This window comes from Nomascus leucogenys, chromosome 5, assembly GCF_006542625.1.
Source record: "Nomascus leucogenys isolate Asia chromosome 5, Asia_NLE_v1, whole genome shotgun sequence".
Classification (NCBI taxonomy): domain Eukaryota; kingdom Metazoa; phylum Chordata; class Mammalia; order Primates; family Hylobatidae; genus Nomascus; species Nomascus leucogenys.
The window spans coordinates 54,838,707-54,864,442 of record NC_044385.1 but is presented as its reverse complement, the minus strand read 5'-3'; the positions used below and the strand labels follow the sequence as shown (position 1 = coordinate 54,864,442).

General features: G+C 46.7%; 1 protein-coding gene across 2 annotated transcripts; it reads right to left on the bottom strand.

Annotated features, from left to right (window-relative positions):
- Nucleotides 1-1,578: 1,578 nt before the first annotated feature.
- PM20D1 (peptidase M20 domain containing 1) lies at nucleotides 1,579-24,137 on the bottom strand. 2 transcript variants are annotated; one of them, XM_003273186.3, is made up of 13 exons: nucleotides 23,909-24,077; nucleotides 21,893-21,979; nucleotides 19,336-19,568; nucleotides 18,821-18,907; nucleotides 18,097-18,227; nucleotides 17,373-17,492; nucleotides 16,386-16,461; nucleotides 15,844-15,905; nucleotides 15,501-15,579; nucleotides 13,941-14,012; nucleotides 6,310-6,478; nucleotides 4,126-4,225; nucleotides 2,171-2,294 (listed from the first exon to the last, which is right to left on the bottom strand). In XM_003273186.3, exons 1-13 carry the CDS (start codon nucleotides 24,075-24,077, stop codon nucleotides 2,171-2,173), a joined length of 1,509 nt encoding a protein of 502 aa, XP_003273234.1. The 2 variants fall into 2 exon arrangements, with proteins under 2 accessions (XP_030668371.1, XP_003273234.1); XM_030812511.1 differs by lacking the exon at nucleotides 15,844-15,905 and having other exon boundaries at nucleotides 1,579-2,294; nucleotides 13,945-14,012; nucleotides 23,909-24,137.
- Between the last annotated feature and the right edge of the window lie 1,599 nt (nucleotides 24,138-25,736).

The following is a 25,736-nucleotide window of genomic DNA, read 5'->3' as shown; positions in this document are numbered from 1 at the left end:
TGGGGGTGGGGCTGGAAGGAAATGCTGGCAGACAGCAGGAGAGGTGTGAATAGGGAGAGTTCAGCCAGAGGAATACAGAGAGCTAGAGCTAAGAACCAAGTCCAACGGTAGAATAGCCTTTGTCCTTGACATCTCTCTGGGTCAGAATGAATGAGCCACACACCACAGGTTCTTGGGGCAGGCAGCACGGTGCAATTGAAGAAGTACTGGACTTGAGGATTTTTGACCTGCATTTCAATTCTGGGGCTGCCCCTTAAGAACGCTGTCAAATGGCTTCTGTGAGTATCAGTTTCAGTACTTTTAGCACAGGCTTTGGATTCAGATAGACTCAGCTCCTGGCACCTGCATGACCTTGGACAAGTTACTTAACCTAAGAGACTCAGTTGCCTCATATGTAAAATGAACAGTAACACCTTAGAGTTGTTGCGATGAGTAAATAAGATAATTGATGGGAAGTAGATTCTATTGGTTATGTAGGATTGCAGAGTAACAGTGAGTTTGGAGCCAGGTGACATGGGCTTGAGCCAGCTGCCTGCAGCTAGATGTGTAGCCTCTCTGAGAAGAACCAATTCCTCCCCTGTAAGAAGGAGTAACAATGCCTTCTTCGCAGGGTTCTTGTGGGGCTCTGCTGAGATAAGATGTATGAAAGCACTCTGTACAGCTCTGTAGAAATGTGAAGGATTATTTTTGTTCTTCAGCTCGCCCTCTAACAAAGGCTGAATAAGTACTGAATTGGCCAAAAAAGGGAGGGCAAAGGAAGGAATGTGAATCTTAGGGGGAGCAGCAAAAAAGCTGGAATAATCCCCACACTGTGTTTCCAACACTTTTCATGAAGCCCGAGCTCCAAGGAACAGTACACATCCAGGGAGGGAGGTGAGAAACTGGGGACTCGAGGAGGAAGGGGGTTATGAGGAGAGGGAAAAGGAGCCCACTGCTGTCAAAGCCCAGGAAGACATGGAAGGTCCTTGCCTGGTGAGGAAAAGAAGAGGGTGTCTCTCGAGTCCCAGCTCCCGCTGTGTCTTCCTCCGCGATCCAGACTCTCTTGTGATCCACAAAGCACAGCTTCCAGCTTTGAGCCAAGAAATGCTGCCTTCCAGTGCCCCCCACCTGGCAGCTACTGAGCAGATTCAAATATGCTCAGGGTTGGAGCCCAGAGCAAAAAGACAGGAATTCTGCTGTCCCCAGTGGAGGCTAGTTTGTGCCTCCTCATATCCCACCAGACAGGGCAGAGCCCCTCAAGCCAGCCTCCCCCTCCTCCTCCACTTTCCCTTGATCTGCCTGAACCAGGACATGATGCCAGGGCCACGGCCTTGCTGGTCCTGAGCTCCGAGAGCCCTTCCCTTGGGAGCTCAGCCCATCAGATGTGCCAGGGAAATGTTTCCACAGATTAGTGCCTCCTGTGGTGAGACAGTAGCAGCAGGTGTCAGGAACAGGGCAGGGAGGGAACAAAGCCCAGGGAGCCCTTGGGAGGAGCCCAAGGACAGAGGCTTTCTTTTCCAGTCTCTAGCCTCCAGAACCAGGAGGTTTGGGGTTCCCCCAAAGCCCCTGCCTCAGTTTCACCCCTCAGTGACCAGCTGGTGATGCACAAGTCACTTTATTTGACTGATTATGGTGACAATTATGGTAGTATCACAGTTTGGGTAAGTCCAGGTCCAGAAGTAGAACAAATTGGAGAGTAAGGGGAGAGATGCAGGAGAGAGAGGAGAGAAGAAGAGACAGCTCATGAGTCCAAGAAGAGAGCGGAATAAAAGGGGGAAGAAAGTTCTAGTAAGAAGAAATATATAAGCTCTGGAGAAAGCATCCCAGCAAGAGTGCCCTAAATTAAAGATTCCTATCATGTAACATCTGGTTGAGATTTCTCAAATCTACATTTAAGTCAAGCCTGGAAGGCGAAGCAGTGAAATAACCAGCATAAGACAGATAAGGGACAAGAGGGCAGCAAATGCCAGTAGATCAAGGGATGCAGATGTCGGGAGGAAGGGAGAAGCCAGATTTCTGCTGACTTTACCTTACCCCGGCCTTGTTCTTGGGTGAGTTTAAGAGTGAGTAAGACAGATGGGCAATGTTTTACAATGCGGTTTTGATCAAAAGTTTCATCAACACTAGCTTTCCCCCTTGGGTTAGTCCTGTCCCGGGGTCGGGCATGCCTAACCCAGCAGGCCCCTTGACCTCACAGTTTGTGCAGGTGAGAAACTGGCTCCTGGTCTGTGTCAGCATTCTGAATCAACTCAAAGATGAATTTCACTTGGGTCTCATAGGCTTGGACTGAGATTTTCTCGTTGACTCCATGGATGCTGAGGAAAGTAAGGTGCATTTAGGGAAGGAGGGGAGGGCCAAGTGCCACAGCACAAGTGTTATTAGCACTTTCCTTACTTCCCTCACCAACCCGGAAACTACTGGCCCTCCACGGCTAGGAAAGAGAGGGGCAAGGGAGGGGCCATCTGAGATTTCAGATGCACGTTGGTTGTTTCTCAGGGATCCATCCATGCTCATGACAAAGAACAGTGCGGAATAAACTCCTGGGGAGTCCAAAATAATCTCCCGCTCTGAAATCCATTCAATAATTTGTCCTCCAGGAGAATTATCTTTTTTCTTGAGACAGGTCCTCACTCTGTAGCCCAGGCTAGAGTGCAGTGGTACAATCACAGCTCACTGCAGCCTCAACCTCCTGGGTTCCAGTGATCCTCCCACCTCAGCTCCTAGTAGCTGGGACCACAGGTGTGTGGCTAATTTTTTTATTTTTAAAAATTGTTTTGAAGAGATGGAATCTCGTTATGTTGCCCAGGCTGGTCTCAAACTTCTGGGCTCAAGTGATCCTCCTGCCTCAGCCTCCCAAAGTATTGGGATTATAGGTGTGAGTCACCACACTTGGCCAAGAACTATCTTTCCAATTCTCTTTCTCTTAGGACAGAATGCCTAGCTAGACTATCTCTAAGCCAGTCCCCTACTCTGCCACTTACTAGGGCTAAGAGATGGTAGGGAAGGCAACTGCCCAGGGTACCTACCCAGTTTTCTGTGGCATCTAGGAACTTTACTATCAGACCTCACATCCACCAACCTGCCTCCCCACAGTGAAACAAAACAGAGCAAAACAAAACAAACAACAACCAAACTACATATGTAATCTCAAAGATGAAAGGAAACAGAGTACCTACCCATCTCCCATTTAAAAAACAAAAACATGAAGACTGTTCTTAAGCTCCTATTCAAATATTTTCACTCTGTCTACAGAGGACTTAGGGTGGGGAAATCAGGTCTGGACATGATAAGTAGCAGACAGGTAAATGGAAATCATCCTCCCATACCCCAGGATTGAAAACGTGCTTAAGAACCCACAAAAATAGTAATTCACACAGAGCAGTTAAAATTGGTGCTCACGGCCGGGCGCGGTGGCTCACGCTTGTAATCCCAGCACTTTGGGAGGCCGAGGCGGGCGGATCACGAGGTCAGGAGATCGAGACCACGATGAAACCCCGTCTCTACTAAAAATACAAAAAAATTAGCCGGGCGTGGTGGTGGGCGCCTGTAGTCCCAGCTACTTGGAGAGGCTGAGGCAGGAGAATGGCGTGAACCCGGGAGGCGGAGCTTGCAGTGAGCCGAGATCGCGCCACTGCACTCCAGCCTGGGCAACAGAGCAAGACTCCGTCTCAAAAAAAAAAAAAAAAAATTGGTGCTCACATCTTGGATTTCCATAGTGCTTTCTTCTGAGAAGTCAAAACACGCATCCATCTTTGACCTCATATGTGTCTGCATTTCAGAAAATGCTGAGGAGTCTCCCCATTTTGTAAGTGGAGAAAACGGGGTCCAGAGGATAAGCCCTCTCCCAAAGAGAGGAAGAGCTGGGATTAGCACCCAAGGGTACTGATTCCACCAGGTTCTCCCCAATCACCCAATTATCTCCATCTTTGTAAAAGAGGGGCCAATTTCCATAAATTCTAGGGGGTGACAATGCGACTCTGGCAATAAGGACAGTAGATGGGTTAGGTTCTACAATGTCTTCATTTCATTTTGCCAAATCCTGGCTTTCCCCCTGATTCTGTGGACTGTCAGGAGCATGGGGTGGGAAAGCAACACGTCAAGTGTATTTCTTTTCTCCCACCTCGTGCTCAAACCTGTTCCACTCACCGTTTGAAGTCTTCAGGCTGTATGTAGATGGGGTAGAACCTGTAGATGCCAGTGGTGAGGTTTGTAAAGAATCGGCTGTCTGTGTTGCCAACAGAAGTAACTAGAGAGGGAAGATCAACAGGAAAGGGGCTTTACATGAGCAACCAAACCAACAAAGTGGCTGGGGTGTGGCCTGGCTGGAAAATCAGGACTACTGGATCACTACAGAGCAATGCCTGGGCTCTCCTGAAAGCCTATAGCTATCCTTACAAAAAGCACCATTTCAGCCAGGAACATGGAATCTCCTTCCAAGGGCATTGGTGAGACATCCCTTGGATGGACCATTCAAGGGATGTCTCACCAATGCCCTTGGAAGTGTCCTCTCCCCATGACGACCAGGGAGGCCAATATCTTCATTTCATACCCGAGGCCATGGCCATTTGCTATTCCCCATGACACCCAGGGTGGCCAGTATCGTCATTTCATACCCAAGGCCATGGTCATTTGCTATTTAAGAAACCAGAATCTAGATAGCACTTCTTTATCACCTGACCTTTATTCTGTATCACTCTAGGTCAGAAATAAATACCCTCTGGGAGAACCTTACTACTATAAAATATAACCCTCTTGAATTGGAACAAAATTTCCTGTTATTCTCATCCTCTGAAGGATGACTCTGTCTTCCTGAGTCAAACCTTAGGTCTGGAAAGTGCCAGGATACTCTCTTTCCAGTTTCCCACTCTCCTGAAGGTGGTAGCAGGTCACCTAGCAGAGGCTGGGACTTGTTCCCATCTTTGGGAAAAGACACCCTGGAGGATCAATTCAAGTGTGTGCGGTGATTTGAGATGGTAATCTGTGCTTTGTTCCATCTTCCACTCCTGGTTTCAAATGGACATCCAGGCCCTTCATAGTTCCCTGCTTTGTGGTTGATTTCTGCCTATCTTTTTTCTGCAAAAGCCTGGCCCCATTGGTGGATTACAGTAAGTGCTCCAGAAGAAAGAGAATAGAGTAGGTAGCCTTTGAGGGCCAAGAGAAGAGAATCTGGGACTGTGAGGGCTGGGTTCCTGGATGTTTGGAGAAATCTCTGATTAAACCAAGAGAAGAGAAAACTAGACACAGGCCTTAATATTACAGCATTAATAATTGAGCAATATCATTATTATTGAGCAACGTCTCTCTTTTTTTTTTTTTGACAGAGCCTTGCTCTGTCACCCAGGCTGGACTGTAGTGGGGTTGTCTCGGCTCACTGCAACCTCTGCCTCCTGGATTCAAGCGATTCTCCTGCCTCATCCTCCTGAGTAGCTGGGACTACAGGTATGAGTTAGCACGCCCAGCTAATTTTTGTATTTTTAGTAGAGACTAGGTTTCACCATATTGGTCAGGCTGGTCTTGAACTCCTGACCTTGTGATCCACCTGCCTCTGCCTCCCAAAGTGCTGGGATTACAGGTGTGAGCCACCGCACCCGGCCAAGCAATGTCTTAATATTAGAGCAATAACCATTGACCAGAGATTCTCAAACTATGGTTAGTCATCACCTTGTGTCAGAATCTCCTGGGGGTATTTGTGAAAAAGGCAAATTCTAGGGTCCCTTCCAGATTTGGTTAACCCAAATCTTTGCAGTGGGTCCAGGTAATCTGCATTTTAATAGTTCCCTGGGGAGACCTCTTCCACTCTTAGATTGGAGAACCACTGTCTGCAAAGCATAGATTTGGATGGTGTGCTAGAAGGCTGCAGAAGGGGTACAGAGAGGTGCTGCTGGGACTGGTCTGGGCTGGGAAGCATAAATTAGGTTAAGGCAAATGGTATAGGCTGGGAGGCTTTTCTGAGCTGAGGATTCTGAGCTCTCCTGCTGAGCTGTTATCCTAGAATGGATCAGAACCAGACTCTGGGAAGATCTTGGCCCCTTCTGTGGCTCCTAGAGAGGAGGGAGTAGTCTAAGCCAATTCTCCCCTCTATGCCAGAGTGGCTGGCCTAGGTTAAGCAAGGACCCAGGCTTGACTTTCCTAATTTATTGTTTCTGTTCCTTTCCTGTTTGCGTTCTCACTTCCACTCTGAAGGGAAAATACAGTTCTAGTCTCATCAGGAGGGGAAGCAGCCAGCTGTTTACAGGCTGAACATCTGGGGTGGGGGTGGGGAAGTAGACATTGGATAGGAAACAGTCCCAGCCCCCTCCTCCCTCCAGCCACAGCTGATGAAGTCATTACCTGGGACAGTAATATTGACTTCCGGGAAGACGGACTGTACGGTCTGGCGGAGCAGCTGGTAGCCCAAGGCCTTGTCATCATAAGGGCTGATGGGGAGGGGGTCAAAGGCACTCAACACATGGAACTGGACTCTGTTATCAGCCACAATGTTCTTCGTGAGTTCTACGACCTCCAGGGTAGAAACAAAGGGGGTTCGATTTCTTATTGATTTCTAGACACGTACAATATGAGCTTAAATATCCTGATTTCTTTCCAGCAAGGCAGAGCCTGGGAGTTTACAGACAGGACTTTTTTTTTTTAAGCACTGGGACTTCAATTTCAGCTGACTGGCTATAGGTGATGTAAGAGCTGGGTCTTCCTGGAAAGCAATCTACAGCATGATAGATTTAGGTTAAATGTTTTGGGAGACTTGTCTTGCAGTCATGAATCAGATCTTGAATTGGAACAAATTTACATGAGCAATCAAACCAACGAAGTGGCAAGCGGATGGCCTGGCTGGAAAATTGACTACTGGGTCACTACAGAGCAATGCCTGGGCTCTCTTGAAAGCCTATAGCTATCCTTACAAAAAGCACCATTTCAGCCAGGAACATGGAATCTCCTTCCAAGGGCATTGGTGAGACATCCCTTGGATGGAAAGTTGGATGGGAATTGGAAAATCAGGAAGTTATGTATTTTGGGTGGTGAGCCACAGGCTGGATGAAAGTGTCGAAGACACAGCGAATGTCAATCATCTCGAGGCTGGGAAATAAATGTGATGACCTGGCTTCAGCCTCGGAGAACCTCAGACAGGTAATAAAAGGGTCACACACTTTTCTTTCCCCTCTCTGGGCATTCCTGCTTCCTGTTTGTAATCAGCTGCACTGGAGCCAGGAAGATGAGCTCAACACAGACAAAAAGTTAGAAGTTGTGATACTTGTATTCAAGTTTTCTCTCTTTGCTTCCTTTCCTTGGGAAAGAACCTGAGGAAACTCCTAGAAAATTCAATCTGAAACGACTAGAGTGAATCCAGAAAAATTCCTGGCTGCAGTCAGGAAGTAGACCAGACCCTGAGGATTAGGTCACATAGAGCCACGTGGGAATGGACCAGGAGACTGGCTTAGAGGGACCCTTGCTCTCCAAAGCTCCAGCACTAGTCCCAACCCATTTGTTCAGTAGTTGCTTTAAAACTGCCTCTGCTCTAGAAAGGGGGGTTGTCCCATAGCTGCAGATCAGCTGAATGGGGGACATTGTCTTAAGAGTACCTCTTTTTTTTTTTTTTTTTGAGACAGAATCTCACTCTGTTGGCCAGGCTGGAGTGCAGTGGTGCGATCTCGGCTCACTGCAACCTCTGCCTCCCAGGTTCAAGCGATTCTCCTGCCTCAGCCTCCCGAGTAGCTGGGATTACAGGCATGCACCACCACGCCTGGCTAATTTTTGTATTTTTAGTAGAGACTGGGTTTCACCATGTTGGTCAGGCTGGTCTCGAACTCCTGACCTCAAGTGATCTGCCCGCCTTGGCCTCCCAAACTGTTGGGATTACAGGCGTGAGCCATCATGCCTGGCCAAGAGTACCTTTTTTTTTTTTTTTTTTTTTTTTTGAGACAGAGTCTCACTGTGTCGCCCAGGCTGGAGTGCAGTGGCACCATCTTGGCTCACTGCGATCTCTGCCTCTTGGATTCGAGCAATTCTCCTGCCTCAGCTTCCCAAGTAGCTGGGACTACAGGCATGCACCACCATGTGTGGCTAATTTTTGTATTTTTAGTAGAGACGGGGCTTTGCCATGTTGGCTAGGCTAGTCTTGAAACTCTTGACCTCAGGTGATCCGTCTGCCTTGGCCTCCCAAAGTGCTAGGATTACAGGCATGAGCCACCGTGCCCGGCCCCAAGAGTACCTCTTTTATGCCAGAAGAATGTTAGGAGTTGAGTCTGGAGAGAAAGTGAAGGTTCCCACTTCTGGCTTAGAAACCACCATTTGAATCAAAACAAATATCCCGCTATTGGATGGGCAAAAGGGTCATCAAAGTGTATTCTCACTTCTCAGAGCACATTTTCATCTAGCACTTATAGTACAAATATTCTAATACAAGAATTAATGCACAGTCTTGACATATTCTCAGCCCATTGGCAAGTTTCTGAAGTCAGCCTCCATGAGGTGGGTTGGGACTGTGCCCACTGCCTCAAATTCCTTAGAGGAATCGAAGAAGGCATGCAGAATGGATCCCTTCAGTAAGAGGCTGCAGGAGCTCAGGTTTCCCACTAGCTGCTGGGCCAGGCAGGGACTGTGTCTGACTCAAGGGCAGGGACTGTGTCTATCTCATTTCTGCATTTCCAGTAGCAAGCACATAAAAGTCATGCAATAAATCTTGGATACATAAAATTTAAAAGATGTGAACCAATAAAAATAAGAATAGGCGTGATTCATTAAATAACTTGCCATGGGTTATACTGTCAGTATTGTCAGGTCGGGTGTCTGTCGGACTTTACAGGAATAATGCTTTACTGCTTCCTAAGTACATACAGTTAGAGGTGGTGTGGAGTAGAACCTGAGAGGAGGTGTTCATCTGAGATGGACTCCTTAGTGGTATGAATGTTTAGCCCAAGTTTCAAGGAAGGATATGAAACTGAGAGAGACGAGGCAACAGATCGTCTGAGCATGGAGAAGGGCAGGCACAAAAATTGAGATGTGACAACCAACTTTGTGCCTCAGTCACTCACAGTTGTGTGACCTTGGACAAGCTTATTAACCTCTCTGTGCCTCAGCCTGCCTATCTGTTAACATGTAGATGATAGTAGCACCTACCTCATAAGTGGTGGTGACTGTTACTGGAGTTAATATGTGTAATGTGCTGAGGTCAGGAGATCGAGACCATCCTGGCTAACACGGTGAAACCCCGTCTCTACTAAAAATACAAAACATTAGCTGGGTGTGGTGGCGGGCACCTGGAGTCCTGGCTACTCGGGAGGCTGAGGCAGGAGAATGGCATGAACCCGGGAGGTGGAGCTTGCAGTGAGCCAAGATCGTGCCACTGCACTCCAGCCTGAGCGACAGAGCAAGACTCTGTCTCAAAAAAACAAACAAACAAACAAAAAAAAAACGTGTAATGTGCTTAGGGCAGTGCCTGGCACATGGTAAGCATTCAAAAAATGCTAGCTGTTATTTGCTTATTTAGAATAGAGGGACCACCTTGGGCAAGAATCGGAGGTACAAGAATGGAACTAGGAGGAGAGACTTGTCAATGGTGAGAGACCTCAAAGGTGACTTTAGAGCACACAAATCTCTCATTTCTCTGATCTCCTGTAGTTCTTTTTTTTTGAGACGGAGTCTCGCTCTGTCACCCAGGCTGGAATGCAGTGGTGTTATCTTGGCTCACTGCAACCTCTGCCTCCTGGGTTCAAGTGATTCTCCTGCCTCAGCCTCCTGAGTAGCTGGGATTAGAGGCGCCCACCACCATGCCCGGCTAATTTTTGTATTTTTAGTGGAGACGGGGTTTCACCATGTTGGTCAGGCTGGTCTTGAACTCCTGACCTTGTGATCTGCCCAGCTTGGCCTCCCAAAGTGCTGGGATTACAGGCATGAGCCACTGCACTGGGCCCAGATCTCCTGTAGTTCTTGCAGTGCATTCCCACAACCTTATGTTGTTCTCTGTTTTATGTGTAGAGATATTTTCCTGTAAGTGAACAGTACAGCTGTCGAAGGCAAGGACAATGGATACTTAAAAACAGGTAAGTTTAGAGTCAGCAAATCCAGCTTCTGTCCTGCTGTAATGCTTATTAGAAAAATCACGACAGGTTGTCATCCCATCTGCTGGAATATTTCCAGTGGCAGAAAGCTCGTCACTGCATGCTATATACCACTCCATTTTTGAGCAGTTCAGTTTTAACTGTCTTCCTTATAACTCAGATATGGTGTCCCGTAATATCTAATCCCTCTCCTTCTTTTTTGAGACAGTGTCTTGCTCTGTCACACAGGCTGGAGTGCAGTGGTGTGATCATAGCTCGCTGTAACTTCCAACTTCTGGGATCAAGAGATCCTCCTGCCTCAGCCTCCTGTGAGTAGCTGGGAGTATAGGAGTGTGCCTGCATAATATTTATTTTTATTTGTAGAGATAGGGTCTCGCTGTGTTGTCCAGGCTGGTCTTGAACTCTTAGCCTCAAGCAATCCTCTGGCCTCAGCCTCCCAAAGCACTGGGATTATAGGTATGAGCCACTGTGCCTGGCCCTGCCTCTCCTTTTTTTGACAATGAATATACTCCACAGGATGTAATATAGTACTAGATGCATCATAAACACTTAGCAGAATCTTACCTGTCAAAATTAGAGGGCATCTGTACTGCTCCCCACTTTGTGCTCTTGCTGCCTGGATGCTATTGCCAGGTCTTTGCTCCTCCTCAGAGAGGGCTTCACTGACCATTGCATTTAAAGGAGCTCACTGCTCTACTTCTGCCCCACAATTACTCTGTGACACAGCATCCTATTACTTTCTTTGTGGTATTTACCACTTAAAAAAAATCTCCTTGCTTACTGCTGTCTCTTCACTAGAACGTAAGCACCATTAGAATGGGAATCTTATCTATCTTGTTCACCATTCTCCCAAATGCTTAGAAGAATGTCTAGTCCACAGTAGCTACCAATAGACACTTTAATGAATAGATGAAGGAAGAAAGGAAAGAATCTTCTCTACAACACTCTTATTGAGCCCTTTTAGTGATGAGGAGCACAATCACTGTCCAAGATAGCACATTCCAAAACTCTCCCTCAAGTGGAGACTCCCTCAAACATCTCCCACTGGCCTTCTCTCGACTCCTTCAGGCCCATTCAGGACACACCTTCCTTTCCACATGGCAGCCTCTTGGATTTCTGAAGGTTCTGTTCCTCACAGATAGGTGCTGGAGACCTATCTACATCTGAAGTTGAATATGGAGCAAGAGAACTCTGGGGGCGGCCTGTGTTCCTGCTGGATCCAGCCCGAGGCTCTGTGCACAGGGAGTGCAGCAGGGAGTGTTCCTGACGCATGGAACTGGGGCCGGAGGGAGAGGAGTAACCAGGACAAATGCACCCACAAGCTTTCTGAATATGGAGGCTTTCCATTCCTCACTGTGGCACGTGGGCAGGATGGACCTAGGGATTCCAGGGGTTTCATCAGAGAGACCGGAAGGAAGGTCACTGTGGCAAGGGAATAGAGAGGAGGGAAGAGTGCCAGGACCTGGGGAGATGAAAGCCCCAGCTGGGTGGAAAACAGCCCTTGGAAAGGGCATGGAGTTGGAATGAGGCTGGAAAAAAACTAGTGGAAAGAAGCTCAATGAGGGGAATTCAGTGATTTCCTGGCCCCATGAGACCCCAGGGAGAGGACAAAGGTTGGCACCTGATGAAAGGCAGGAGAACCCAGGGCTCACATTGGTCCTAACTACCCCCCACCCCCCCAACCCCCTCAGTGCTGGGTGGCTCTGGGCAGGATGTCAACCTGCTCCCCGCTCTACAATGAGAAGTGTGCCTCTCTCCTTGCATGAGGACAATTAAAGTCCTCTCTGGGGAAGAACTTAGGAGAAAGGACCATAGAAGTCCAAGTGCCACTGACCCTCGATGATCTGTGCCACAGAACTGCCCCTAATCCTGGTATATTCTGGAACGTATTACTCATCTGATAGTCACTGGGTTGGCTTTTTGGATCTTTTTTTTTTTTTTTGAAGCATCGGGTTTACCTTTTGAATTCCTTTTAGCTCAGCCTGATGTTTAAATAAGCTGGCATTTACTGTGGATGTCAGACATTCTGTGTAACTTCTACTCACCCTTCAGCTTTCAGCTTAAACATTACTGCCTTAGGAAGCCCTGCCTGATTCCCAGATGGGGTCTGGTTCCTTGTTATATTCTCTAACAAGCACCAGGTTCCTCTTCATTGTAGCACTCATCGTGGTTTGCAGTTATACATTCATTTTTAAATTGATGTTTGTAGCAGACTATTGCAAGGCTCTGGCCTCAACTCTTTTCTCTCCTAGCTCTCTGCACCTTCTTCCCATGGGCTTTTATTGAATCTAGAGGTTCCCATGATGTTAATGACACTCCAGCCTATATCTCTAGTTCATCTCTCTCTCCAGACCTGAGGTATTTATAATTGCCTATTTCATGTTATAAGCTTCTCAAACTTCCAAATTATGATATTCTTGAACTTGTTTTAATTTCTGAATTCCCAATCTTAGTCAAAGGCATTAACTACTTGGTCAACTACCCAGGTTAAAAACCTTGGAGCCATCCTGCTTTTCTCTCGCTCCATACCCGTATACATACCACATCCTATTGAACCCACCTCTCTCCCATCTCTGGTGGTTGCTCTCTTCTCCACCCCATGACCACGGCCTCAGTCCAGACCTTCACATGCACTACCTAAGATGCTGAAATAGTTCTCTGTCTTCCTTCTCCTCCAGCGCTCCCTCTGCAATGCTGCTAGCGTGCCCTCTCTAAAAGCAAATCTGAGTATTTGGTTGAAGACCTCTAAAAGTTCTCTCCTGTCACAGATTTCACAGATTTCACAGATTAGGGCCCAAACTCCTCAGCATAGCATACAAGGCCTAGATCCTTAAACTACAACTCTATTTCCTATCAGTTTTCATCTCCTATTACTTGTCCCCAATTTATTCTATTTGTTAAGCCACAATGAATGTCTTACTTCTAGCCAAGTTCTGTTTGTCCTTTAAGGCCCGGTTCAAAATTTTAGTAGTCAGAAAAGACTTTTTTGACCCTAAGAAGTAGCATGAATTTCTTTCTTTGCAGTGGTCCTATGGCAATTTGTTCACCTCTAATTTTTATAATCATAGTTTAGGGTTGTGGCTAAAAGCACAAACTCTGGAACTAGACTGCTAGATGTATAATCTTGGGTATGCTGTTTGATTGCTCTGGTACTCTGTACCTCAATTTTCCCAGTTAAATGCAGATTTAGGGTGGGTGGTTGTGAGGATTAAAATGTATGTGGGTATACCTTAGAAAGGTGCCAAATATGGCTGGGCGTGGTGGCTCATGCCTATAATCCTAACACTTTGGAAGGCTGAGGCGGGTGGCTCACAAGGTCAGGAGATCAAGACCACTCTGGCTAACACAGTGACACCCCGTCCCTACTAAAAATACAAAATACAAAAAATTACAAAAATACAAAATACGAAAGATACAAAAAATACTAAAAATACAAAATACTAAAAATACAAAAAATTAGCCAGGCATAGTGGCATGTGCCTGTAGTCCCAGTTACTTGGGAGTCTGAGGCAGGAGAATCACTTGAACCCGGGAGGCAGAGGTTGCAGTGAGCCAAGATTGCGCCACTGCACTCTAGCCTGGGCGACAGAGTGAGACTCTGACTCAAAAAAAAAAGGAAGAAAGGTGCCAAATACATAGCAAGCCTACTACATATATACAATGTTATATATAATGTTTGTTACTACAGGTATTGCTATCATTTATTCATACTCATCTTCCACTCCAGACCCCATGTTTACCCAAACCCAGGATCTCCAATCCTAGTGAAGTATCCGGTGCATAGGTCCTCTTTGAAAAATGTTGGTTGAATAAATGGGACACTGGACCAGCCCTAGGACTGTAGTTAAACCCGGGCCCTGAGGGCCACATCTCCCTGATGCTGCATGAGTTGTCTGGAACATATGGTACATACCTCTTGGACTGTCCAGGGTGAATCCGGAAGTTGACTGTGGCCTGGGCCACTGGGGGGATGACATTCACCTAGAGAGAGAAGCACAAAACCCTGGCTTGAGTCAACCTCAAATCTTCTACATCTGCCTGCCCAGGAAATGCTAATTTCCTCAGCTCAGGCAGAGCTGGCTGATTTGACTTAAGGACCCAAGGCTTAGCTTTTCTAGTCTGCCTCTTGTCTTCTCTGAGGTAAGTGACATGTTATATTCAGAGCTCAAGCGGTGTCTCTGCTTTAAGCCAGACCTTTGTGCTTCTTGGTGCTGCAGGGGGTCACAGAGATGTTCAGAGCAAGGCTGCTTTCTCTGATCGCCCAGATCTCTCTGTTTTGGCCCCATGCTGTGCCATTAGAAGCCTTCTGTGTGTACTTTCTTTCCCAGCACACCTAGGACGTTTCTGCAGCTGTTTTAACATTAGTGCTCACTCACGATGGGGCAGCCAGAGCCTCTGTTGACCCCCATCATGGCATAGCACGGGGCTCACATCAAGTTTGGTCCTTGAGAGGGATGAGAAGAACACATACTCCTCACATATTCCTGGTCAGGCAGGAACAAAAGAGTGACAGAAAAGTAACCTTCAGATTAAGAAAAGGACCCTAGTGCTGGCCAGTGCTCTGCCTATTCTCACCTATTCCCAGCCAGTGACTGAGCCAAGACAGCGGGATCTGGCTTGTTCTCTAGGGCTGTTAGTGTGTTTCTGAGACCCTAAGACGTAATATACCCTTTGGGAGCTGGTTCCCACTTATCCTTGAGGCTGCCGAGCAATTGTTCTAACCAATCAGATAAGCCAGTCAGGCAGTAATTGCCTCCCCATTCCTGACCCTCTAGCAGGGATTGGTGGTTTCCCAGGTCCAGTTGTAAAATCTGACTTTTTTGCCTGACCAGGAGGAATCCAGGACTAATTGCAGAAAAGAGTTAGGCTATGGAGGGTTGTTCCTTGGAGACTGGGAGACTCCCCAAGTGCATATCTTTCTTTGAACTCGTATGGTGCAAAAAAACACTCAGTGGTCAGGGACAGAACTGGGCTGTTGCAAATTAGCTGTTGCAACCTCTTTGTGCCTCTGTTTTCTCAAATGGCTATTGGGGCAATACTCATAGGGCTCTTAGAAGGCTCAGATGGAGTAACAATGTATCCTGGGGAGATGAAAACACCATTCAAATGTCAGGACGCAGTGCTATTACTCTGATGAACACTACAGCTGAGACACTGGACACTCCAGTAAGTTATGCTAGGAATTAATTCAGAGGCATCATTCACTTATATACCCGATTACTAGAGTGCTTCAAGGTCACATTATACTGTAGGTGAATGGTGCCCCCTGAAGTTGTGCTGGTGGTACTGGCAGTTACAAGAATGGTCTAACTCCCTTCAAGATTTCAGAAAGGCCTATATATTTGCGTGGCTAGGCTTGGATCCAGCTGACACACAGAGAAGGAAGGAAGAGCCAGTAGATAGATTCAAGGAAGGGAGGAGCGGAAGGCGGTAGGGAAAAGCTATATGGGGAGGAACCAGGGATGTTACCTTGACCCCTGCTTTGAATATGGTGAGTGCCGTGGTGGTCCTGACTACTGCATTGGTTAAGGGATTTCTCTCCATAAACCTAAAACAAAAGGACCAAGGTCAGATGTTAGAGAGAACCAATGGGGTGAAGGAAAGGGCAGACACATTACCCACTTTCCTGAACCCTGGGGATCTTTAAGACTGAGAGAGACATCTTAGAGATGTCTTAAATACACACACTTAGAGATGCAGTATCTGGTGGCTGAGGGATGATTAGTCAGGCCCAGTTAAGCCAAGGAGAGGGACCTGGGGGGTGGGTAGGTTTGAGGTGAGGGATGTGAAAAAAGGAAAGATAATACTTTACCTGCTTATAAGTGTTTCAAATAGCTGTGGGTTGCTCAGGATTGTATTGACAGGGAAAGAAAACTGGGAAAGAACAAGGTCAGCAGGATTTCAGAGGGGTCAGCACCACAGGGTCACCTCTAGTTTAGCCTGGGTCTCTGAGACCTGAGTCTCTCTCTACTTTAGAGCTGCCCCAGGAGCCCTTGGCAGTCAGGAGTGCTGCTAAATTCAGTTAGCTCAATCCCTGCTAGAGGGTCAGGAATGGGGAGGCAATTACTGTCTGGCTGGGCTTATCTGGTTGGTTAGAACAATTGCTCAGCAGCCTCAAGGATAAGTGGGAACCAGCTCCCAAAGGGTATATTAGGTCTTAGGGTCTCAGAAACACACTAACAGCCCTAGAGAACAAGCCAGATCCCGCTGTCTTGGCTCAGTCACTGGCTGGGAATAGGTGAGAATAGGCAGAGCACTGGTCAGCACTAGGGTCCTTTTCTTACTCTAAAGATTACTTTTCTGTCACTCTTTTGTTCCTAGCTGACCAGGAGTATGTGATACTTCTTCCCATACCTCATTTGCCAGTTGCCGCAATACCGTCACCACTGTCCCGCTTCCAAATATGATAGGCATTGGTGTCTGCTCCAATCTGGAAGAGAAACAGAGTCCTCAAGACTTAGCGAACCCCTGCCAAAGATCAGTGGCTTGAAGAGGAGAAGAAGGGAGATAGGAAGTTTCAACACTCCTGGCCAAGAGGTGTCCCATTCACCTCCCTCCCACCTCCACAAACTCAACATTCTGAAGATCTCAAAACACCCGCAGGAGCTTTCCCTGTCTACCAAGTCTGCATTAGGGTCCTTCTTTCCTCCCTGTACTGCTCTCTAGAATCCTGTGTGTCGACTCTCATAGCCCATCCCATACTACAGCAGAATTGTCAGTCTCCTGACAATTTGAATGAATATAGCACTCCTTCCCACTTTGCTAAGAAAACCCAGCCAGAGGTAAGCTCTGCTGTTACAGATTTTGCTGTCCTCATTCATAGCCAGCGACTCTTATTTATTTTTGTCCTCCTGCCAGGACAGGTGGAGAATTTCGACAGCTCTACGAGTCATTGCCAATTTGTGATTCTAAATGTCTGGACTCTGGACTACCCTAGCTGCCTGACCTAGCTTCTGCCTGCAGGTCCTTGCTTTCCATATGGATATACTGATAGATCCTCTTCTGACTCCAGCCCTTGCAGGATACTGGTGGCTCTGTCTCTCCTGTGGCTCCCCCAACCCCCACCTTGGAAGGAATTCTCACTCCATTTGAGATGACCCCAGACTGGTATCTGTGAGCCATGCTGAGATAACTCTTTGTTTACATCTGTTGTATTAATCACTTGGATCTTTAGTCTGTCCTGGCTTCCCCTTCTGTTCTTCCTCTAGTGTCAATTTCTTATAGCATAGTTTCCCAGCCCAACTTTAGGGCAGGAAGCTTAGCCTCCTCAAATTTAAAGTGGGAAAGTGCCAGGTCTTCCATCTCAAGTCTGGCATGGGAGCAGGGCCAGGAGTTGCTTACCGGCTGATAGCAGCAGCAAGGATGCCAATGCTTGCCTCCTTTGGAGGAGCTGAAGGGTGGCCTGAAGTCATGTTTACTTGCAGCATGAGGTTCATGGAACCCTTCTCTGAGACTGCAATCCTGTAGAAGAGGATCAGAAACCACTCTCCTGACTTCTTGCCTCTCTGAATTCTCCCATAGGCCCATAGGTCCATCTGTGCAATAGTCTAGTGGGCAAGGAGATAGCTTCATGCTGCTTTAAAAATTTTATACTGGGCCGGGCGCGGTGGCTCACGCTTGTAATCCCAGCACTTTGGGAGGCCGAGGCGGGCGGATCATGAGGTCAGGAGATCGAGACCACGGTGAAACCCCGTCTCTACTAAAAATACAAAAAATTAGCCGGGCGTGGTGGCGGGCGCCTGTAGTCCCAGCTACTCGGAGAGGCTGAGGCAGGAGAATGGCGTGAACCCGGGAGGCGGAGCTTGCAGTGAGCCGAGATTGAGCCACTGCACTCCAGCCTGGGCGACAGAGCGAGACTCCGTCTCAAAAAAAAAAAAAAAAAAAAAAAAATTTATACTGGAGGAAGAATGGAAGGGGAAGCCTAGGAGAGGTTAAAGATCGGGGCGATTAATGCGAGAGGTGTAAACAAAGAGTTGCCTCAGCATGGCTCACAGATACCAGGCTGGGGTCATCTCAAATGGGGTGAGAATTCCCTCCAAGGTGTGGGGTGGGATGCTTTACTCACAAGGCGATGGGCTTCTTGAAGTTAGGAATGAAATCATCCAAGATGAAGCCCCCCTCGTCCACAATGAAGGCTAGCTGGACACCCCTTGACTGTAGCAGGGCTGAGATCTTCTGAGCCCCTGTCCCTGACGACTGCAGACATGGAACACAGAGCTATAGTCCTTCTCAGCCAGAGACAGACCTCCAGACATAGCTAATGGGGACCCATTCAGCCTAGCTAGGGGCTCCAGAACCTTTCTACCTAGTCTCCTTCCTGGGAGCCAGGGCCCTAGAGAATCCTGCCTTACAGAATTCTGGGATGTCAGAGCTGGAAGGGCCCACCCTCCCTTATTTCACAAATGAAGAAACTGGAGCCAAAAGAGTGAAGTGACTTGCCCAGGGTCTAAGTAAGTAGCATCATTGGAAATAAAACGCAGTCATCACTCTCCCTTTTCAGTTCTTTTTCCATCACACATATGTTTCTCAGGGTATAGGTGATGGACCCCCTGCCTGCCTCAGATATTATGAATGAGTTTGTTAAAAATTCAGATCTAGGGCACAGGGCCCAGGAATCTGAATTTTGGTCAAGGTCCTTAGATAGTCCTGGCATACAGACACAAGGAGAAGTTGGCAAACTACCGTATCATGGAGATCTTGCTGCTGTGGGCAAACTGGACTAGGGTTAAGCACCCACTCCCCTACCCTGAACAGAGGACAGAGATAGGTATAGGGTAAGGAGGCTCTACCTCCTCATCATGGCCCAGAGAAATGAAGAAAGATCTTCGGGGGATGTATTTCCTGATCAGCAGGAGCTCCAAGGCCTGCAGTAATGCCTGGGGTTCAGAAGCACAATGGAAGAGGAAAAAGACGTTATTTAGGTGGGAGTACCAGAGTATCAGAGACATTCAGTTGCCTGTTATCAGGGCTGATGGGATGAGGATGTGATAGATTCTCTTGAAAGAGAACAGATTCAAATGGTACAGGGAACCTGATGCGGAGAAACAGAATGTTTACCACCTGGAGAAGAGCATAAACATATCAGTGTCAGGACTGAAAGGGTCCCTGGGGACCATTCAATCCCATTTACAGCTGAGAAATCAAGGCCCAGAGAAGGGAAGTGACAAACTGATGGCTGGAACCCAGGTCTCCTGGAGCCAAGGTTCTTTTTACCATTATCTCCCACCTCCCAGGGTCAGCCAAGCACCCCCATCCTGAACTGATCTTTAGGGCCCCAAGGCAGAGGGAACATTGCATCTTAGACCATCACGGAGTTCTTGTTGTCCAGTGTGCCCCGACCATAGATGACGCCATCACGCTCCAACCCAGAGAATGGGGGCACCTCCCAGCCTTCTTCAGGGGCAGGCACCACATCAAAGTGAGCCATCAGCAGGTAGGGCTGCAAGCTGGGGTCCGAGCCTTGGATAGTGAACAGGTGGCTATACTCTTCCACGACTTCATGCTGGATAAAGCTGGTGCTGACCACTGTAGGAAAGACTAGAAGCAAAAAGGGCAGGGAGAGAACCAGGGTTAACAGTTTCGTTAGGTTTTCCTACCATGTTGTGCTTCCTGTTCCTTTATTTATTTATTTTTTTAAACATGCATCCTTCTTTAGGAAGCCTTCTAGGACAAAGCTAGTCTGATTCCTGATCTACCTGGACAATCTTTGAAATTCGCCTTCCCCGTATTTCAATGTGCTATTACTATGGAATAACATGCAAATCAAGACCCACCATTAAGGCCAGGCACGGGGGCTCACGCCTGTAATCCCAGCACTTTGGGCGGCCGAGGCAGGTGGATCACCTGAGGTCAGGAGTTCGAGATCGGCCTGGCCAACATGGCGAAACCCCGTCTCTACTAAAAATACAAAAATCAGTCAGGTGTGGTGGCTCATGCCTGTAATCCCAGCTACTCAGGAGGCTGAGACAGGAGAATTGCTTGAACCTGGGAGGTGGAGTTTGCAGTGAGCCGAGGTTGCGCCATTGCACTCCAGCGTGGGTGACAAGAGCAAAACTCCATCTCAAAAAAAAAAAAGACTCGGCTGGGCGTGGTGGCTCATGCCTGTAACCCAGCACTTTGGGAGGCCGAGGCGGGCAGATCACTTGAGGTCAGGAGTTCGAAACCAGCCTGGCCCACATGGTGAAACTCCGTCTCTACTAAAAATACAAAAAACAGCCGGGCGTGGTGACATGTGCTTGTAATCCCAGCAACTTGGGAGGCTGAGGCAGGAGAACTGCTTGAACTCAGGAGGTGGAGGTTGCAGTGAGCCGAGATCACACCACTGCACTCCAGCCTGGCTGACACAGCAAGACTCCAACTCAAAAAAAAAAAAAAGACTCACTATTAAGATGGTCAGTATCTCAAGCTCAGGCTTGGTCAGACCTATAACATGCTATCACAAGTACGTGTTAAAGGGCTATGCAGATGAGGGATGCATTAAATTTTGACCATAGGAGGCCTCATTAACCAAATTATATTAAATTATTATATTAAATTAGTAGGCCTCATTAACCAAATTATATTTAAATATTATATTAAAAAGTTCAGAGACATTTTTCTTTTTAAAAAGCCACACATCTAGTGTATGTGTTATGTGAACATAAAGATTATTCTGTTTAGCACAAGGTCGTACTTCTGCGTGCAGGTGTAGATGTTCCTAGGGTCAATTATTCAAGCGACCTTAGCTACATAGGAGAAATAAATTTTATCTCTCTCTGGGCTTTTTGGAAGAATTCACATATACTTCTGTGGATACCTGAAAACTGAAGAAGAATATGGTTTTATCTTGTCACCTAGCTTATCTAGTTTACTGTCACTATACATTTCTTTTCCTATGTTTGTCTCCTATTTAGTAAAGACTTCCAGCCTTTTCAGCCTGGCCTCAGCTTGGCTACTGGGCATTAATCCCTGAGCCACTCGTTTTTGTTTTTTCCTTCTTTCCTGTCTTTTTTTTTTTTTTTTTTTTTTTTTCAGAGACAAGGTCCTGCTCTCTCACTTATGCTCGAGCACAGTGGCACAGTCATAGCTCACTGTAGCCTTGAACTCCTGGACTCCAGCAATCCTCCCCCCTCAGCCTCTTGTAACTAGGACTACAGGTGCTCGCCACCATGCATGGCTAATCCCAGAGCCATTTGTCCCAGGGTGTTAGAGAGGGGGCTGCTTGCTGCTCCTAGGCCAGCTTCTCCCACCTCTGACAACTTTGGAGGGGTTGTTTTTAATTAGATTTAGGAAGGTAATCTCATTACTCTCCATGAGATTTTCATAAGGAGAGGGAGGAGTTCCAAGAATCCTTTTTTCCTCTGACCCATCCTTCCTCAGCTCTGTACTCAATGGGTGGTGGGGATGAGGGAAAAGGACTGATGTTATAGCTCAAAGTTGTTGACTGCCTAGAGGCCTAGAAATGTGTTAGTAATGAATCTGGGGTAGGCCTGAGTACATGGAGGGTATGTGTTCCGGTGTGTGGGGGTGTGTAAGGAGGTAGGGGTGGGAGGAGCATGGAACATAGTTCTGGGCAGTTGCACAAGTAGAAGGAAACCCTAGTTCTACCTTTTGATGATTTAACATTTATTGAATGACACATATGTAGGGCAAAGATTGAGAGAGTTTATACTCTAAAGCAATGGCTGGATGAACTCTCAATCTTTGCCCTACATATGGTGGCTTAGTTTTTCCAAGAGCAAATCTACAGTCTCTACACTGCCCATGGGAATTAGATTGTCCTCTGATCAGTCGCAAAATAAACTTCTTCATCACTTTGTAAAAGAACTGTGTCTCCACTGCTATTTCTATCACCCACCCCTTGCCCCTGATTTGCAGCTGACCTTTATGAATGTATTTTCCAAACTCAGCCAGGGCTGTAGTATTGGACTTTTCAGAGCTAAAAGTCACTGTTGGAATCTGGATGGCACCTGTCAGAGTCAAATAGAGATGAAAGATTGAAAATGAATTAATCATTGTTTTTTTCTACAGTCCTCTGTGCACAAAAAGTTCTTTTGCATTCATTATTGTATTGCAGAGGGCAAAACACCAATGTGAGGTAGGCGCTATTGTTTCCTCTAATTCGAAGATGAGGGAAAACGCTTGGAGAGGTTAGGTGAGCCGTCTGAGCAACAGGCAGACTAGAGATTTAAACCTATGTCTTCTGGGTTTGTTTAGGCTGATGTGGTTCTTAAAGGCAAATACAGTCTAAGATTGGGGGGAAGTGGATTTTTGGACCCTGGTCTTGAAGGGAAGCTACTATAAATTGCTTCCTAAGGCCTCACTACCTCTGAAATCACCACTTGCTTTGATGAATCCAAGCTTCATCATTCTCAAGGCACCCACTGTCCTGGGTCCCTACATCAATGAGGCTTGTGTGTTTTTGTGTGTAAAGGCTTATTCCTCATGCAGAGTCTCACTAGTCTGTCAATCAAGACCCAGCTTTTTGGGCAAATAATGCCTGGGAAGGGGTGGATTTAGAAGACCCCCAAAAAACTCCTCAGTCCTAAAATAATCTCATCCTCCTTACTCAGTTGTCTCAGTTCCTGAACCATCACTGGGCTCATCCCTTTGAGTCTTTAAGGCTTTACAGTTTTAAAGAGTTCCATGATCAAAGACAAAACCACTGGGAGGGAAAGCATGAATCATGAGAATATTGAATTAGACTGCTCTCCAAGAACACAGTGAGAACAAATTCATCTGAGGCAGGAAGGGTCTCTGAAAGACAAACTTCATCAGTTTTGCTAAGTTTCAACCCTACAATAGCATAGCCCACCAGATAGATGGGGAAGCCGAGGTTCAGAAAGATTCAAGAGCCTGCTCAAGGGCAGACCCAAGGATCTGATCTCAGGTGTTCTGTCCCCTGCTCAGAGTTCTAAGCTGTGTTGCTCTGAGGTCCCTATTCTAGCTTATGTAGCTTTTGTTCTCTTCTGTGCAGACTGTGAGTGGCTGTCTAATGCCTTTTGGAGGATTATTTATGCTTTGGGAAAGCCCTGCTCTGCCTCCCAGGCCTGTCACTCTAGCATATGAAAAATCTATATCCAACCATTGGGGTTAGCTTTTGGTCCCTGCATCTGCTTCTATATGTTTATGCAGGCGGTCTCTCTTAATCCATTACTTAATGAAAGGGAAAAGACCGGAGCTAAGCTGAATAGTAAAGAAGGATTTCATCCCATAGGATCTAGCACTCAACAGAAACTTTTCTGTTTCCTGGAAAATGCAGATTCAGAACAGGAATGAGTTTTTGGTCTGGATTAGAGATCTAGGGGAGACATGTTCTTCAATTAGGATTGAGAATTAAGAACATCCCACACCCCAGGAACACTCCACTCCCTTTCTTTAGAGCCATCTGATCCCAGCGAGTCTGACAGGCACTAGATGCTGTCACCCACTGCCCACCACTCTTTGCTGTGGGGCCCTGGGGAAGATCATTTAGCTGACCTCAATTTCTCTCCTTTGTAGATAAGACTAATATCATTTATCTTATTTTACGACACCGCAGTAATTTATCAGGCATGCAAACTTTCAAAGGTTAAAATTGATGTACAAATGAATGCTGGTGTAATACTCGAGGCAAGCAGGGGAAAGAATGGACGGTGGTCACGCCAAGAAGGGTGAAGTTGGAGCATCGAGATTAGGCAGGGCAGACCAGAGTTCCAGGAGCAGGTATGGGGGAAGTGTGGCGTCCCCAGACCGGGGCAAGATGTGCTGGGAAGGGTGTTGGGGCCGGGCTAGGGTGCGTGTCGGGGCTCCAGCTGCAGTAGCTGATGCTTTGCGGCGGAAGCGGGGAGTCACGGGTTGACCTGGGGAGGGAGGGACCCACATCTGAGCATAGATGGGTGAAGGGGACCCGGGTTCACCTTTCAGCGCCTCTTTCATCGCGACGCGTTCCTCTTTGCTGAACTGAGAAGGGATTCTCGACGCCCTCTGACGCTCCTTGCTCCTCAGGCCCGTCGATCTGGAGATGGTGGGGAAAACTAGGAGCAGCATAGCCGCCAGGGCCAGCACGCAAACGCACCGCTGAGCCATGCTTCTCTCGAGCTCCTGCTGTCAGGCTACCGGGGTAGTTCTGACCAAAACGCCCAGACTAGCGTTTCTTGGCCCTGGCTCTGCTCTTATTCCTGCAAACAGCCTTAGCCACACCCCATCTCCAGATCTGACCAATCATCGCTTCGCTAGGACAGCGGAACAACCAATTGACAGAATGACCCCGCCCTGGACCCTTAAGGCCTTTCGGGGGTTGTGGTTTTTCGTGCTGAGGCCAGCAGATCCAGTAGAGCAGAGGTGAGATTGGGCTCCAGGCTAGAGTCATGTCTGGTTCGCACTTGATCTCTCACCCATAAATCCTTTCCTGTATGACAACAAATCAAATAAAGGAGGTAAAGCAAAATAAAATGCATGAAGCTTATAAGACCATACTCTACTGCTCGTTTTTTCTGAAGCTTAGGACCTGACTACAATTCCCTAGATCCTGGCGGGGAGCTCTCTAGGTTCCCAGCTTGATTTCATCTGAAATTGGAACAAATTGCTCTGTTTATAGATACTGCTTTGAAATACCAGCTCAGAGGGCTGGCTCCTGTTTAGAAATTTTATTGAAAGTGCTTTTAATATTAATGTTAACACTACATTTTTGCAACTCTAGACAAGTACAGTAAGACTGAAGGATTTTTAGAAAGATTACTATAAAATATTTAAGAGAATTTTGATGTATAAATAATTTTGATGTATTCCACCAGTGAAATTTTATGGTTATTCAGAGTAGAGGATCATTCTGGAAAAAAGAAAACCTGTCTTATGTCACAGAAATATAAAATTAGATTTCTTGAAGCCAGAAGAAACCGTTCTTTCCAGATTTCTTGATGCAATTTTACTGGCACCACTCTCAAATTTTAGAATTCTCAAGAAAAATTCAGTAAGTGCTATACAGCCAGTAAGGCCATATTGCTACCTGTGACCAAAGCTACGGATTCACACTTCTGGTGTTTGCATTTCATTTAAGATTTGCTTAAAAAAAAAATCTTCAGCCATGTAGTTACTTTTCTTTTCTTTTCTGTTTTTTCTTTCTCGTTGCCCAGGCTGGAGTGCAATGGGGTGATCTCGGCTCACCACAACCTCCGCCTCCCAGTTTCAAGCAATTCTCTGGCCTCAGCCTCCTGAGTAGCTGGGATTACAGGCATGCACCACCACGCCTGGCTAATTTTGTATTTTTAGTAGAGATGGGGTTTCTCCATGTTGGTCAGGCTGGTCTCGAAAGCCCAACTTCAGGTGATCTGCCCACCTGGGCCTCCCAAAGTGCTGGGATTACAGGCGTGAGCCACCGTGCTCTGCCTAGTTACTTTTTAATAGCAACTTTAAAACAGTATCATGAAATACTTCACATATTATAAAGATATAAAGAATAACATAATGAAAATTTCTGGATTCACCACCTAGTTTAAGATTTAGAATGTTAAAAATAGAGTTGAAATTTAAACATGAACATTGACATAATTTTTAGTAAAAAGTAGCTTAATCTCTACCAAACTTTAAAATTTTTTTTAAAAGAGACTTTTTATTTTATGTATTTATTTTTTTAAAATTATTATTATTTTTGTAGAGACAGGGTTTCATTATTTTGCCCAGGCTGCTCTTGAACTCCTGGACTCAAGCAACCCTCCCATTTAAGCCTCCCAAAGTGCTAGTATTACA